This window comes from Silene latifolia, chromosome 11 (genome assembly GCF_048544455.1).
Source record: "Silene latifolia isolate original U9 population chromosome 11, ASM4854445v1, whole genome shotgun sequence".
Taxonomy (NCBI): domain Eukaryota; kingdom Viridiplantae; phylum Streptophyta; class Magnoliopsida; order Caryophyllales; family Caryophyllaceae; genus Silene; species Silene latifolia.
The window spans coordinates 205,096,108-205,112,606 of NC_133536.1; the positions used below are offsets into that span (position 1 = coordinate 205,096,108).

General features: G+C 35.8%; 1 protein-coding gene and 1 long non-coding RNA gene across 2 annotated transcripts; both read left to right on the forward strand.

Annotated features, from left to right (window-relative positions):
* The first annotated feature begins 5,622 nt into the window (after positions 1-5,622).
* LOC141615376 (uncharacterized) lies at positions 5,623-7,469 on the forward strand. The gene is made up of 3 exons (XR_012529826.1): positions 5,623-6,112; positions 6,232-6,251; positions 7,309-7,469. It is a non-coding gene; the product is annotated as an uncharacterized LOC141615376 (long non-coding RNA).
* Positions 7,470-8,484: 1,015 nt separating this feature from the next.
* On the forward strand, positions 8,485-11,679 carry LOC141614744 (protein NRT1/ PTR FAMILY 5.6-like). Its single transcript, XM_074433490.1, has 4 exons — positions 8,485-8,713; positions 8,846-9,063; positions 10,212-10,768; positions 10,842-11,679. Exons 1-4 carry the CDS (start codon positions 8,530-8,532, stop codon positions 11,677-11,679), a joined length of 1,797 nt encoding a protein of 598 aa, XP_074289591.1. The 5' UTR covers positions 8,485-8,529.
* The last annotated feature ends 4,820 nt before the right edge of the window (positions 11,680-16,499 follow it).

Sequence of the window (16,499 nt, forward strand, 5' to 3'; positions counted from 1 at the left end):
TTATATTATGGGTCGCGTTTTGGTTTTAATGAGCTTACTCGAGGACGAGTAAGAGATAAGTGTGGGGAGATTTGATAACTCGATATTTTACGCACTTTTAACCCACGTTTTATCTCTTATTTAGTCTAATTAATAACCCGAGTTAAGTTAATTCACCCATTTTAGTACTAAATAAAATATTAGTCGTCTAGTTTTATATAATGTAATTTATATTACTTTTTGGAAATTGGTATTGCTTTTGGACGTTTCATTTTTGTAGGTACTAACCCGAGTCGAGTAAAGCAAATAAAACAGAGCAGTCGAGTGATGGGTCAATAATTAAGCTAACGAGTTTGGGCCACGATGCATTGTTTGTGATGCTACTTGCTCACTCTTCACGTGGGCTTTCACAACTAATAGTCCACAACAATTAGTGGAAACAAGTGTGAATCTCAAGTTTGTCTTGTATTCCTCAACAAAAGGAAATGACGGAGCCTTCATTTGGGTGTTGTGGGCTGGCACGTGAGGAAACTAGAAGGGAAGCAGCTCATTCATTTTTTGAAGGGTCTGGAGTGTGTTGGTTGGGGCAGCCTCCATTTTTGTTTTGTTCAGAGGCAGAAGACGCACCGAGAAGAAGAGGAGAGTAGTTAGGGTTTGTTCTACAATAAAATCAAATAAAAATCCCATTTTTCTTCCTTGTTTTTAGTTTAGATTTAGTTTATCATCTCAAATTACAATATTTGTGTGAAGATTTCTCATTTCATTCCATTTAATTGCAAGATGGGTATAATTTCTTCTCTCCCTTTCTCTTATTGTTATTTAATTATTGTTATGTATTTAATTAGTTTAATTACTTTAATTAGTCCAAGATTTAGTCTTTATTAGTTTTACCTTGTTTAATGTTAGTTTACTCATGTTTATTAATCATTAAATTAGATTAAAGTCTCACTCTTTATTGTTCTATCGTTCTTAGCACCATGTTTAGTATAGTTAAAAATGTAATTAATGTTAGATTAGTAATGAGTAGTGAGTAGTATTTTCACTAGGACTCGGTTTGACTCGACATGAGTAACTTCACTAAATGAATCTCATAAAGGCTAATTATTTGGGGAAATTTGTGAGGGTAGTTTAGAGGAATGATTTGGTTTATGGATTGATTTTGGGTAGTGTCGATTTGTAACCCTTGTCCACCAATGAGAGTTGGTTAGGTTGTAAATTGGGTACCCGGAAGTTGATCTTATCACTAACCTAGGTTGAGACCGAAAGGGAGAACCAAGGGAGGGTACCTCTAGGCTAGCGTTTGAAATCGACCTCCGAGAGGAGGAGTGGGATGACCCGGAATACGATGAGTGCTTAGTGAACTTGACCAATTACTTGACCACCTCGGGAAAATGCATGTTTTTGGGGTAGTTGGGTGTTGAGTTAGGGATTCCGACCTTCGAACCCGAGAGGGGGGTTGGTGGGTAGAGCTAGTGTCCTATTATGAGCCCGAGAGGGAGTTAGTAGGCGAATTAGAGCCATCTCCCCCTTGCCTTTCTACCCTTATGATTAGCCTAGGGAATTGTTATGTGAAATTACGAATTGTTGTGGGAGAACCGAGTTATAGGCCCTTTAATCATTTGATTTACAACTTAATCTTTTCTTGCTCATTTTCACTTCTTTTGTTGAATTGCCATTTCTATTACTTGCTTTCTTACTTTAATTGTTTTAGTAGTTATTAATTTAGTTAATTAGTTTAATGTCAACCAATTTCTTGATTCACGTAGCTAACTTATAATCTAAGACAAAACTAGTATTCAAACTTGATCTCCCTGTGGTTCGACCTCGACTACCCTACTACATTAGTTGAGTTATTTGTTTGATTTGGGGAGTGCGACAAACCCACTATCAGAAGTATTTGTTTAGGAAGGCCTTGGAGAAATCATCCCAAGTCCGAAGAGAATCGGGTTCACAACTCTTTAGCCATTCCTTAGCACTCCCCCTCAAAGAGTAAGGAAAGAGCCTAAGGCGGAGGACATCCTCCGACACTCCATTTGCTTTGAACATGTCACAACTATCCAAGAATTCATTGAGATGTTCATTGGGGTTTTCGGTAGCTCCCCCTCCAAATTGATTTCCTTGGACTAGTTGTAACAAGGTAGCCTTCACATCAAAGTTGTTAGCTTGAATAGGTGGCTTGACAATACTTGGGTTCACCACCTTTTTCGGAGCCAAATTATCCCGCATAGGAACCGCGGCCATTGTTACTTCTTCGGGAATTCCAAAGGGATTCTCAAAAGACTCAAAGGTACTCGGTTCTTCTTGAATGTCTTCCACTACTAAATTTTCTTGGGAAGTTGGTGTTTCTATAAATCCTCTTCTACGGAGTGAATTTAGTCTTCTTGCGGTAGCTTCAATCTCGTGGTCAATCGGATAAATTGGTTGGCCTCTTCGATTTCTCCTACTCATGCAAAAAGTCCTACACACTCAAGAGAAGGATTAGTAACACAAAAGACTTAGTCTAAACTAGAACGAAAACAATTAATATCTAGCCGAAATCCCCGGCAACGGCGCCAAAAACTTGATGGTTTCAAATAATACCTCGCAAGTGCACGATTTATCGTTGTGCAAAATTGAGGATCGATCCCACAAGGAGCTAGGAAGACTACTAATCGTTTTAACTCTATTGTTTAGCTAAGTCGACGATAATGGATGAGATTATTATACTAATGCTACCTAGAACAAAATGAAATGCAAATTTAACAAGAGAAAGGTAAATGAGCAAGAAGGAAGGATAAGTTGTAAATCAAATGATTAAAAGCCTAGAACTCGGTCCTCCCACAACAATTCATAACTTCACACAATTAATTCCCTAGGCTAATCATAAGGGTAGAATGGTGAGGAGGAGATGGCTCTAATTCGCCTAAGACCCCCCTCTCGGGTTCGAAGGTCGGAATCCCTAACTCAACACCCAACAACCCCAAAAACATGCATATTTCCGAGGAGGTCAAGAACTTGGTCAAGGTCATTAAGTAATCATCGTATTCCGGGTCATCCCACTCCTCCTCTCGGAGGTCGATTTCAAACGCTAGTTTAGAGGTACCCTCCCTTGGTTCTCCCTTTCGGTCTCAACCTAGGTTAGCGATAGGACCAACTTCCGGGTATCCAAATTACAACCTAACCAACTCTCGTTGGTGGACAAGGGTCACAAGTCGACACTACCCGAAATCAATTCATAAACCATGTCAATCCTCTAAACTACCCTCGCCAATTTCCCCAAATAATTAGCCTTTATGAGATTCAATTAGTGAAGTTACTCATGTCGGGTCAAACCGAGTCCTAGTAGAAGACTACTCACTAATCATGGTTCTAAAAGCAATAGAAACAATAAAGATGGATTCTTTAGGCATAATCATGGTGGAAGAATAAATTCTACTACTAATCATGCAATAATTCAACACAAATTACCAAGAAAGATGATTTAATCTAAGAATGGAAGAGGATTAAACTAAAAGACATAAACTTTCACACAAGTAACTCAAAGATTCAATCTTTAACATGAGAAAATCAAAGACTCAATCTTTGGGTGGAAACAACAATGGTGAACAAAGAAAAGATGAACAGGAGAGAGAATACAACAATCAAACAACTAAAATTGGAATTCTAACATAAACCACTAAATAAAACTCAAGAGAAAAGCAAATGTAAACAAATGAAATTAGGAAGAGAAATTATACCAACTCAATAGCAAAGAAAGAAACTTGGATTGAAAAATAAGAAAAGAGATGCCTTCAATCTTCTTACAACCCAATTTCTACACTAATAATGGTATAATTGTTGAATAACTTGTTCTAATTAGGGAAAGATTAACAAGGTAATTAGTAAAGTTTGAAACTTGAAAATCGGAAATAAATTAGATCTAGGGTTATCTGTCTAAACACGATTTTGAGGGAGTATTTATAGTATCCTCCTACTTAGGTTACAAAAAAGGGAATTAAGACAAAATACGGGTAGCAGCGACCGCCAGCCGGTCGACCGGCGGCCGGCTCCCTCCGGCGCCGAGACATGTCAAATTTGAAGCTTTGAAATGGCCAAGCTGATGCTCTGCCGGTTGACCAGAAGCCAGCTGGTCGGCCCAGGAGCATCCTCTGCTTTTTCCTCCCCTTTCTTCCTTGCTAACTTCCTCGTGTGCCTTGTTTCTTGCCAAATTTCCTTTAGCTAGCTCAATTACCTACAATCAAGTGCCGGAGTCGGTAATAGCGGGAATAAAAGGCAAAATGCAAGAAAAAGGCCTAAGATTGTGCCTAAGTAGTCCAAAAGATTAGCAAAAAGAAGGGTAAAAAGTGGCCGAATGTTTAATCATCAGATCCCCTTCTTGCTTTCTATCGCGCACGATCCATGCTCACACTCGAAGAAGTTGGCCTCGCAAAATAGGCCGCCACCGGTTCACCTTCTGCCCTCTAACCGAGATGTATATCGGCACTTTTTAGTTAGTTTTTGTAATATATTTAATTGAAATGTTTTATACTTTCTACATTTTAACCAATTATATACATTTGATTAAAATATAACTCATCAAAAGGGTATAGAAATGATTGAAATAGAGGGGTCGAGGGGGTACTAGTTTAATCCTCTATTTACTAAAAGATTAGATAATTGAAATTAGATATTTTCCCACTCAAATCATTCTAAACTAGAAACTGGGCCTAATATGTTTGATTATTCTCAAATACTGGGCTTAATATTTTTTGTTATTTTATACAAATATTTGCCTACTTATAATTCGTATTTAATTGCAATCTTTATACAGAAATATATTCTACTAAAATGTTAAATTTTCATTTTTCAATCTCTTAATAATTAATACTACTGGTTAATAATTTTAGACTCTAACATTAAATTTAAAAGTTAATTACCAAATGCTTATTTCTCTATACTTTACAATCTAAAAAACTTTATATTTGCACTGGATCTACACTAGTTTGTACGATAACACAGTGTAAGATGGTTTTCGAAAGAGGTGCAACTCTTACGTCGCTTATAACATCGGGATGATCATGATCGAAATCATAAGTGAATCAACTTTATTTGGTGATAATGAACCATATCAGAGAGATTTATGATAGATTTTATAGAATTTAAGAGTGTAAGTACACCAAGTCACGTCGAGTTTAAGAGTCCTTTGAATGAGTCTTGCATAAATCGTCAACGTAGACCTATATATCGTGAAGTAGTTCGTTCCTATGACTAAAACTACATTAATATGGATCATGATTTTCTGATGAATTAGGTTCCGTTTTACACAGTATTTGTGTAAGACTACCTTAACAAAATTTGATTGAAAAAGGTTTTATCAAATGTGATCTCGAAAGATTATATTTAATTACTAATCCCATCATACTCAAGGAGCATTTTTTGTACTATAATTCTTGTATAAAATCGCGTTACATAAATTTTAGGGTTATTTAATGAGAATACTCCAAACTTTTGGGGTGCTTCTCAAAATACTACAAACTATAATTTAACTACTAATATACTCAACTATTAGACCTCTTCTCTTTCACTAAAATATGAGAAGGGCTACCTGCTAAACCGGTATCTTTTTCTATTTTTACCCCTTCTCTTTCTTCTTCTATTCTCATTCCAATGGGAAAGTATTCTTACTCAAAAATTTCATCTCTGTACATTTATAATCAAAATTTTTCCTTTAATAATTATGTTTTCTGGACCATTCGAATAGATTACGGGGTATGTTTTTGGCACTATTAACTTGTTTACCTAATTGTTTTCCTTCATTTTTTTGTTCAAGTTTTTCCACAACATGATTGTTCCCAACTTTTACTCCTTACTCCATTATTGAAATTCTTGAAAACAAAGCTCTCATTACCAAATTGATCATCTAAAGCATTTTGTTATCATTACAATTATTAAAATCGTTCAAGTGAGCATTAGATGAGCACACTAACTGAAAATGGGTTATCCGGAATCACTATAATTATATTAATAGAAGGAATGGATGAAGAGGCGCCAGAGTTGAAGCTAAGTTGCAATGCTCGTAATTGAATTGCAGACGAAATTAGGATCCGAGGGGGCTCAGGTTTGTAAGCCGCTGACGGTGACATTTCTGAGGAATTTGGGAGAAATGGAGTAGATGGTATATTTTGTATTACCGAAGATCTTAGTTTTATAATCGATTTGATTTCTAAGCTTTTCAGGTTTCAGAATTTTCATTTAGCCTTCTTTAATTCCATCCTTTTTTCTTCTTCTTTTCAGTTTTTCAAGCCAGGATCTCGGTAAGTGCTTTATTTTTGGGTGTTGCTCATTCATGTACATGTTTTACTTAATCATGTACATGTTTGACAGTCTTACCCCTACTATTTCCTCACTCCTCCATACCTTCTCCTTTCCACTTTCTAGTTTAATTTCAAGCTCTTCCTCCACCACCACCATAGAACACCCACCCCCACCGGTACCACCATCCCTAACCCATCGCCTCCTCACCAGAAAACTTGTCATGCCGCCATTGGGATCCCCTCTCCTAACCCATCTTCCCCGTTGACTTCCTCGTCACCGCCAAATCTGACACACCGCCACCAGTGAGATTTGGTTTTCCCGTCGTCGAGATTTTGGTTCCAAATTTTGTGACTAAAATTCTAGAAGCAAATCACCGCTTTTGCGTTTGTTAAATGTGTACCCATTATCATGCCTTTTACAATTCACCACTTGCAAACTATCTATCATTAGTTCATTACGTATTTGCTTCCATTGAGTAATTTTGTATTTGTGGTACCAATTTCAATCAATTAACCCTAATTACAATATACCTAATTAAAACAAATTGCAAAAGCTGAATTAATTTGACAAAAAATATAAATTCATTAGGAGTACTTGTTTGATATGAAGTACGAGTTTTAAGATTCATAAGTGAAAATTTTCGGAAAAATCCGATTTAACTTTTGAGAGGAAGAGGAAGAGAGAATTTGGTTTTTCTTTTCTATGGCAAGGGTAGCAAATGGAAAACTTACGAAAAAATGCCCATGATTGAGTAAATTATGTACATGAATGAGCAATGACGTTATTTTTTGTTTTATAATTTTTTACTCTAATTATACTTTGTTAATTGTGTTTATGTTTTCTTTATTCCCTTATTCCCTGATTTCCGTGAATACTGTTTTTCCATGTATAATGATTTGGTAGAAGTGGGGTATGCCTTTTAAATGCAAAATTTGATAGATGGTCTTTTGGTGAGCAGGAGAGTCGTAACTCCAGTAGAGATAATGTTGGAGGAGATGAGAAATCAAAATCGGAAAGATAGATTTCTTCTTTTAACTTTTTTTTTTTAAGTTGCAGGTTAGGTTATCAGTGAAAGGAAATAAGGATAGGAGGAAGATGAAGATCTTATAAATTGTAGGACCCGCGCTTGCTTTTACCTGTTGCTACAAGTTAATAAAAGGTTAATTCTGTTTAAGGAGAAGCAGTGTAATAGTTAAGTATATTGGTAGTTAAATTGAAGTTTGTAGTATTTTGAGAAGTACTCCAATAGTTTGGAGTATTCTCATTAAATAACCCTAAATTTTATTGTAAAATCAAATGATATTTTACCAAAGTATCCCCATCATAATAATTTTCAACAACAACCAATTTTCCATAATAAGTACATTAAGTTTTTTCTTATATAACTTTACAATGTTTTATCGTGGAGACTTACTCTTTTATATACTCCGTATAATTTAAGTTAATACTCCCTCCTATTCGGAATAAATGGCCCATTTGGACAATGGCACGAAAATTAAGGAATGGAGTTAAAATAATGAAAAGTATTGTATAGGGATAAGAATATAGGAGTTAAATAATGAAAAGTATTGAATATGATGGTTTAGGGGTGGTTTGGGTGGTAAATAAAGAAAAGAGTCAAGGGTAGGAAAGTAAAAAAAACATGTCCAAATATGGTAAATGGGACAGTTATGTGAATTGACGAAAATGGCAAATGGGACAGTTATTCTGAATAGGAGGGAGTAGTTGTTATTTGATCCCACGTAGTTGGAATCAAAACCATCATTCTCAATCACAATCTGGCAAAAGTAAACAATTGTACTTCTGAATTCTGATGCACACTAAATGTAAACAAATGGAGTCGAACGTTCGACCATTCGTGCTTTTAATTTTAAGTTATTATGATGTGTCTTGATGAAGAAAAATTGAATTGATCAAAACCATCATTCTCAGTTTTCTTACCTTATCAAAAAAAAAAAAAAAAAAAAAATCATTCTCAATCACAATCTGGCAACAGTAAACAATTGTATTTCTGATGCACATTAAATGTAAACAAATGGCGTCGAACGTTCTACCATTCGTGCTCTTAATTTTAAGTTATTATGATGTATCTTGATGAAGAAAATTGAATTGATCAAAAAAAATATGAGTTAAAGATATGGTATTAAACATTCAACCTAACCTTTGGCACTAAATTATGTGAAAATTTCGATATATATAGCTTCGAGCAATCCCACCATTTTTATGATATAAACACATAACAAAAGTGTTACGCTACAAATAAACTTTTGAGAAAATATGCAACCGGAGAAAAGAGAAATAAGCATGCATGAAATTCAAAACGAAAATACACAATTATTCAATAGCCCAAAAAATAATTATAGTGAAGATTTATATGTTCATGATTCGTCACTCGATTATAAAGGCAATTTGCCTCTCCGGGCGTCTACCGGATCATGGAAAGCCGCCGTGTTCTTCATATGTAAGAGTTACTCCGTACTACTTTCTACCATTATTAAGTAAGATCGTCTTAGTTATATTTTATAATTTTTTAGGAATATAACTTTTTTAATTTTTGTCTAATATAAGCAATAAAATGATGGTGGAAATGCAGCAACAGAGTTTATTGAGAGATTGAGCTACTTCAGCATATCAGCGAATTTGATAACATATTTGACGACGGTGATGCATCAAGACCTCGAAACCGCAGCGAATAGTGTGAATTTATGGGCTGGAGTATCACTTATCATGCCTATTTTTGGTGGATTTCTTGGTGATGCTTATGTTGGTCGATTCTACGTTACACTCTTCTCTTGCCTTCTTTATGTTTTGGTTAGTACTCCATACATTTTATCTTTTTTTTTTTTTTTTTTTTTTTTTTTGATGACGAGGGGGTTGAGTCCCCTCCGGGCCCATGCATTCCCGCACCACCACCTGGACCATGTAAGCCACCCTCTTCGGAGGCTGCAGTGGCCAAGTGATCATCGCCCCAGCTGGTAGTCGAACCTGGGACCTCTCAACTCCTGCATTTCTGCAAACTTCAAGGTTTAACCCAGCTACCACTGGACTAACACCAGTTGGTTTTTTATCTTTTTTTTTTCTTAACGTTATATTTTCTCTTGCTGCTCGCCCGCTCGATTTCTCGATCAGAGTATGGGCGGACTCCTATCCCGACTCCATCGCTGATGTTGTAACTTCCGATTTTATGTTGGCTTTTGAATAATAAAATGACTACTTCCCCCTAAAAAAATGTCCACTTTGTTGCGTTGAGGTTTGGGTTATTTGCACGTTAGTATTCTGACATTTAGATAATTTCACTTTAGTGTCCTAAAGTTTGGGGTATTTCCAATTTAGTGACCTGAATTTTAATGAAAAATTCATTTAGGTTATCTAAGATATATAATAGTCAACTTTAATCTTAATTAAGTATGTTTTTGACATATTAAAATGCAAAATGAGATATTAAAATACATACTAAATAGAATAATACTCCTAATAACATAATATTGCAAAAAATAAAATTAGGTAATGTTCAAAATATATATTTTAGGAAAAATTACAAATAACCCCACGTATTTGTGTTTTTTATAAATTATTACCATCACGTATTTGCATTTTTACCACCACGTATTTGGTGACCTGAATTTTAAATAAAATTTCATTTGTGTATTTCCCAACCACCACCGAATTTTTACACCGAACATCGTTTTTCTTATTTTTCAACTTGTTAAGTGATAATTTATGCGAAAATCCCAAATTACTCTCATTTATTTACCGATTACCCAAATTCATTTCATTTTATAATTTCTCTAATTCAATAACCCTAAATTCCAAATTCATACTCCATATATCATATAAATTTCCCCAATTTATTACAGTAATAAAAGTAAGGTAATACATAGGTAATTTTGGGAAAGAAAGGCACAGTTTCATTATAGTTGGAATTCAGTATTTTCATCTAATTTTTTTTTTTTGTTCAGAGCTTATGTTTATTCATCATGACACAATACATCCCAAGCCTTAAACCATGCAACAACAGTTACAACACAACCTTGACTTCATGCCAAAATGCCATCAAGATTCATAAGGCGGTCTTCTTCACCGCGGCTTACTTACTGTCAATAGCAATGGGAGGAGTCAGGCCCTGCCTAGAAGCTTTCGGGGCAGATCAATTTGACGACAATCATTCCGAAGAAAGAAAGCAAAAGATGTCCTATTTTAACTGGTGGATCCTCGCATTGCATGGCGGAGGTTTCCTTGGATTGACCGTGTTAGTCTACATAGAAGACAATGTCGGATGGGGTGTCGTATTTATTATACTTGCTAGTTCTATGGGGTTGACTACTGTAGTAACATTCATTTTTGGCAGGACCCTTTATCGATATAGGATTGTTAAAGGAAGTCCCTTAACTCCAATGCTCATGGTTTTAGTTAGTGCTTTTGCAAAGAGAAATTTGCAATGTCCCTCGGATTCCTCCTTGTTGTATGAAGCTCCAGTGTCAGGTCTAGGACGACTTCATCATACTAATCGACTAAGGTAATTATTTGATGTTTGAGTTCAATGTGATATAGTCATTATCACAATTTATTGAATTTGTGAGCTTGTTCAGATTTCTTGATAAAGCTGCTATAGTCGAAGAACAAGAGCGAGGACCATGGAGACTAGCAACAATAACACAAGTGGAGGAACTAAAACTGATAATAAACATGATACCAATATGGTTAACTTGTCTAGTATTTGGAATAGGTCTCTCACAAGCCCATACATTTTTCATCAAGCAAGGAAATTCGATGTATAGGAGACTCTCTAACCAATTTGAGATCCCACCGGCATCTGTAAACGCCGTAATTTTTGTGACAACAATAGTTGTGATTCCTATCTATGACAAGTTCTTAATCCCTTATCTTAGGCGTGTTAGACGCACTGAGAGGGGTCTAAGCATTCTCAACCGGATAGCCATTGGCATGGCCTTGTTAATCATAGCAATAATGGTCTCGGCCTTAGTTGAGCGAAAAAGATTATTGGCATTGCAAAATGGAACAGTATTGAGCGTGTTTTGGCTCGTGCCTCAAACCTTTATTCTCGGTATAGGGGATGCATTTTCTATTGTTGGGTTGCAAGAGTTTTTCTATGAAGAAGTACCTGACTCAATGAGGAGTTTAGGGATGGCTTTTTGCCTTAGTATTATCGGTGTTGGTGCGTTTCTTAGTAGCATGTTAATCATCATTGTTAACGCTGTCACTGGGATGAATGGTGGGAAGAAATGGATTGGCAAGGATGTGAATCATAGTCGTCTTGATTATTTTTATTGGTTATTGACCGTGATCTTTGTTATGAATATGTGTGTTTTTATGGTTTTCGTCAAGGGTTATAGATACAAAAATGTGCAAAGATCAGTTGGTGTAAGTGAGTCCGATGAGGGTAATAAGGGAGAGGAACGTGCGTAAGGAAAATATTTGGACATTAGTGAGACTGAAATTTGTGCCCATTGTCTAATGCTAATAGTTATTATTTTTAATTATATGTAAAAATATATGCATCCATGTATTTTGATTAGTTCGATTATTTACTAAGAGAAACGTATAAAGAGTTAAGATTGATACATTTAAATAAAGAAAGCGTAAAGGTGGAGCGAGTATATGTTATGCATACATCGAAATGGTTTGGTGACAATGTGACATTGTAGATCGATGTTAACTAATCTAGTTGGTAATGTTATGAGAGATGTTACTAATGACCTAGGTTTAAATACCGCCGGCATCAAATTCTCCATTGTGGTGGTTCCTGTAATACTACGGTTTTATGAGTCTTTGGGTACTCTATCGAGTGGGGCTTACTCTGTCGAGTTATGTTTTGTATACGAATCAGTAGTCTGCCTGTAGGGTACTCGATCGAGTAGCCTTGGCACTCGATCGAGTAAGTGGCACTCGATCGAGTACGTGACTTACTCGATCGAGTAAGTCGGTTATCGGGTGATTTGCGACAGATTTGTTAATAATGCGGATTAATATATAATACTCCGTCATCTTTTTCCTAAACACTTTTACAAACCTAAAAACACAAAAAGGAGAGATTGCAAGTTACGTTGTTCGATTCATTCGCATTATTGGCAAATTCCGGAGCTAGAGGTGTCGGTTTCCTTTGTTCTTTATACCGTTGTGATCCTTGCGTCAAGGGTAAGTTCTACATATCATTTTTATAGCATTTGGTTGATGTTGGTTAAACCCTAATTTGGGGATTTGGGGGTTTTTATGTTTTGTGTGGTTAAGGTAGTAATTGTATGAATGTATGTATAGGAGGAGGATTCGTAGAGGAGAGTTTTTGAGTCAGCTGCTAGATCGTCTGATGCTGTGATTGCCTTCCAGGTAGGGTTTCCCTACTCGGTATTAATTACATGATGTGTGTGGTGGTTGTATTGTTATTGTTGATTTATCATGCTGCTGGTGTTTGTGACGGTTGTTGATTAATATCGTTGATTGTTGTTGTATCTGTCTGTGATCTTCGGGGTGCGTCCCTGGCTCAGTGGAGTCACTTGCGAGAGTGGCTTCACGCCCTTGATTCGCCTTCTGTGGAACCCGCCACAGAAGGGATGTGCACATTAATGAACATGGGTTTATCGCTCGATGGAGATGAGCGGGGCTTAGGTGGGAACGGCTACGGTCCCCCACTGGCGGTGTGGAGTATCTGTTGCGATGGGTACTCTGGCAGGGATACACACTTTAGTGTGTAGTCAGTTGTGTGGAGTTTGGTGATGGAGACTGGGGTTTTGATGTGTTGATTGAGTTGTTTGGCATTTGGTTTGTATTGTGTAATTAGTACTGACCCCGTTGTTTGTTTTGTAAAACTGTGGTGATCCATTCGGGGATGGCGAGCAGTTGTTGAACAGGTTTGATACGATGCATTTGGGCTAGCTGGGATGAGTCATCACTTGGCATTAGAAGAGTCTTCCGTTGTGTCAGTGGTGTCTTAGTTGTTCAGTTTTGATAGTAGACACTTTTGGATTTGGATGTATTGGATTTATCAGTTTTGGTTTTGAACATGTAATCACTTAAACTATATTTACTTTTAAAGTACGTTTCTTTATTGTCTTATGATATTCATTGCCTCGGGTAACCGAGATATATGGTGACGTTCATATACCTGAGTGGTCCTGGTAAGGCACTTGGAGTATGGGGGTGTCACAGTTCCTTTTACACCAAACATTTTTTGTCATATATAAATCCGAAAATAATAAAATAGGAGATCGTGTATGTTGTTTAGTAATACAACTAGTTTAGCTCCCGTGCAATGTATGCACAGTATATATAGAGTTTTACTTTTTTTAGTGTATTATATTTATGAAATTTAAATTAACTAAATTTTTTTTACGTTTCTCATCGTTATATTTTGATTTGAAAAATCAAAGTCAAAATTGTATTAATCATGAAATGAGTATTTCAATGAAAGTTTTTCCTATTAGCGAGAGATTAATTGTGTTATTTTATAAAATTTTACTTACAATATATTTTTAGCCGGAACTTTTTATCATAGAAAATCAATGAATTTTTTTCGTATGATTCTTTAAACAAAAAAAAAAAGAATTCCTTTTTATATCATAAAAAGATTGGAGATAATTTTGTGTAGTATGTAAAATACTAAATGACATAAATATATAAATCTGAAAGATTATGTGTATTATAGCCCACCATACTTATAGAATATGCTAAAAATAACTAAATTTTATTTTAGAAAATATGTTTAGCCGAAAAAATCTGAGTTTCGCCTATTCTTTTAGTAAATAGGGGATGTTACTTATGTCCTTTTAACTCATTTCCTTTATTTTTATATTTATCAATGCATAAAATTATTTATTAGTGACTCAACTTGTAACTACATATTTTGTTGAGTTAGTATATTCAAGTGATATTATTAAATTGTGATAACTCTGAGGTTTCAACTTCAAATCCAATTTAAGGACATTTGAGGGAAATGGTGTATTAAGACATAAAATCGTTGATTGCACTAGTTCAAATCGGTTCAGTTTTGGTTTGGAAAAAAAATTGTTTTTCAAAACCGATTAACCCAACTAGATTGTATTGTAAACATGGAAGACTATCCTTACTATAAGTATCCACCAATTCTGATAATGCGAGAACTTTTGGTGAAGGAGTCTATGTAAAACTGGCCATAAAACTGGCCCAGAGCATACATTTTTGGGCCATGGACACAGCGTAGCAGAAGCTTAATAAATAGGCATCAACGATTCTGCAAAACAACTGGTATCAGAGCCAAGGCTAAAAAATCCGTTATAAGGCATGGATCTTCTAGCTCAACATAAAGCCTTGAGCAAGCCCAATCCATGGCAAATTAGATGCATCATGCATGACAGAAGCTTAATAAATCGGTATCAACGATTTTGTAAACAACTGGTATTAGAGCTAAGGCTAAAAAATCTGTTATAAGGCATGGATCTCCTAGCTCGACATAAAGCCTTGAGCAAGCGCAATCCATGGCAAATTAGATGCATGATGCCATATGTTTTGTTGGACGCTAGAAACCGTTTGTGTATTAAAACTTCTAATCATGTGGGCCTTTATCAGTTTGGGTGGCACAAGTGTGTACACCAACACAACAAAAGCCCACTAAAAAGGTATCAACATCTTCACACGACACAAACCACTTACACATCGTTGTGAAACATTTAAGCCATTTTTTTTGCTTAATTTTAATTTTCATTAAGTTACACTTTAACTCACTTTAGTTTAGGTGAGCTTATTTCAGCTATATCTATCTTATTAAATTTCAATTCAGTTTAGTTTTATTCAGCTCATTTCAGTTCAGCATAATTCAGTTTAGTTCAGCTCCATTCAACCTAAAAAAACATAGCCTTAGCCATTTAGACATTAACTAGTTAGACCCCGTGCATTATATGCACGTTATTTATAGTCTAATATTTTTATAAAATTACTTATATAATGTTGATACCTTATAATTGTTTACATTTGTCATCATTGTATTTTGCTTGGATATATAAAAGTTATAACTGAAAGTTAGTTAATAGAATTCAGTAATGAGTTGAATATATTCTAATGAAAATATTTTTATAGCATAAAACTAATGAGTTTCAATTTATGTTTCTTTTTTTCAATTTTCTTTGTCATGGAAATAATTACAACGATCGTTTTATATAGAATATAGGTCAACTCATCATCTAATAAAATATAATAGATGAATTAAATTGTAATAGTTAGTTTACTTATTTAGTGAATGAATATAATTATTATTAGTTTCCTTTTTTGAGAATATGCTTTTTGGTCGGAAAATAATAGAATTCGCCTGTTCTCTTTGTTGGAAGTGATGCAGTGAAAAGCAACAATAGTTGTTGGAGTTTGTCCCACATCGGTGGGAAACTCCCTCTTCTTGTTGTTTATATTGCTACCTTCTACTGATGGGCTAAGAGATTGGTCCAAGGTGGGTTTTGTGTGTGTTTGTTGGGCCAGTGGGTTTGGGTCCAACACACACACGCGCGCGCGCGCCGGCCCGGCCCGGCTCGAGCTCGGGCTCGGGTTTGGGTTTGGGTAGAGCACCTGCGGTGCGGGCCAAAGGCCCCCTTTTACCTTTTTGGGCTTTTGAGTGTGAAGTGGGCTGTGTATTTAACTGCTTTGAGAATCAGTCAAATAAGACCTGTTAGTGGGGGCGATTAAGGAGCTGTTTAATCTCCACTAATCACGTCTTTGACCTCTGATTATGGGGAACCGTTTTTGCTCCTCTGTTGCTCTATGTTTGCTATAAATAGAGCATCCCCTCTCAGTTTATACACATCAATTATCACACTTATCTTCTCTCTTTCTCTTTTGCTCTTCTAATAAATTTCTGGGTAAAGTTCTACTATTATTTCGTTCCAAGTCTCTCAGTTCCGAGTGGGCGGAACTGCGTCGAGGCTGTAGTGTTAACCTTGGGGAACTACCGGCACTAGCTGATCGCCACCACGGTCGTACCGGAGAAATAGTTTTCAAGGCAGTGGTTTATACACGGCACTACATTCGGGTTTATTCTTTCTCATCGCTTCTAATTTCGTCTTCGACTGGTATATTTATTCTCCTTCTGTTTTCGCATATTTCGAATAACAATTTGAAAACTATTAGTTGCTGTAACTATGTCTGTTATGTCGAAAATTGCTCCTGAATTGGCGAAATTGGAGTCGTTAGACGGTCACAATTATAAGCGTTGGTCCCAGAAACTTTTCATGTATTTTGAGCAGTTAGAAATTGATTATGTTTTACTTAAT

Coding starts and splice junctions, on each gene's coding strand:
- LOC141614744 (XM_074433490.1), top strand. CDS start 8,530: ATGCAACCGGAGAAAAGAGAAATAAGCATGCATGAAATTCAAAACGAA. Junction 8,714..8,845: donor AGCCGCCGTGTTCTTCATAT/GTAAGAGTTACT, acceptor GTGGAAATGCAG/CAACAGAGTTTATTGAGAGA. Junction 10,769..10,841: donor CATCATACTAATCGACTAAG/GTAATTATTTGA, acceptor GAGCTTGTTCAG/ATTTCTTGATAAAGCTGCTA.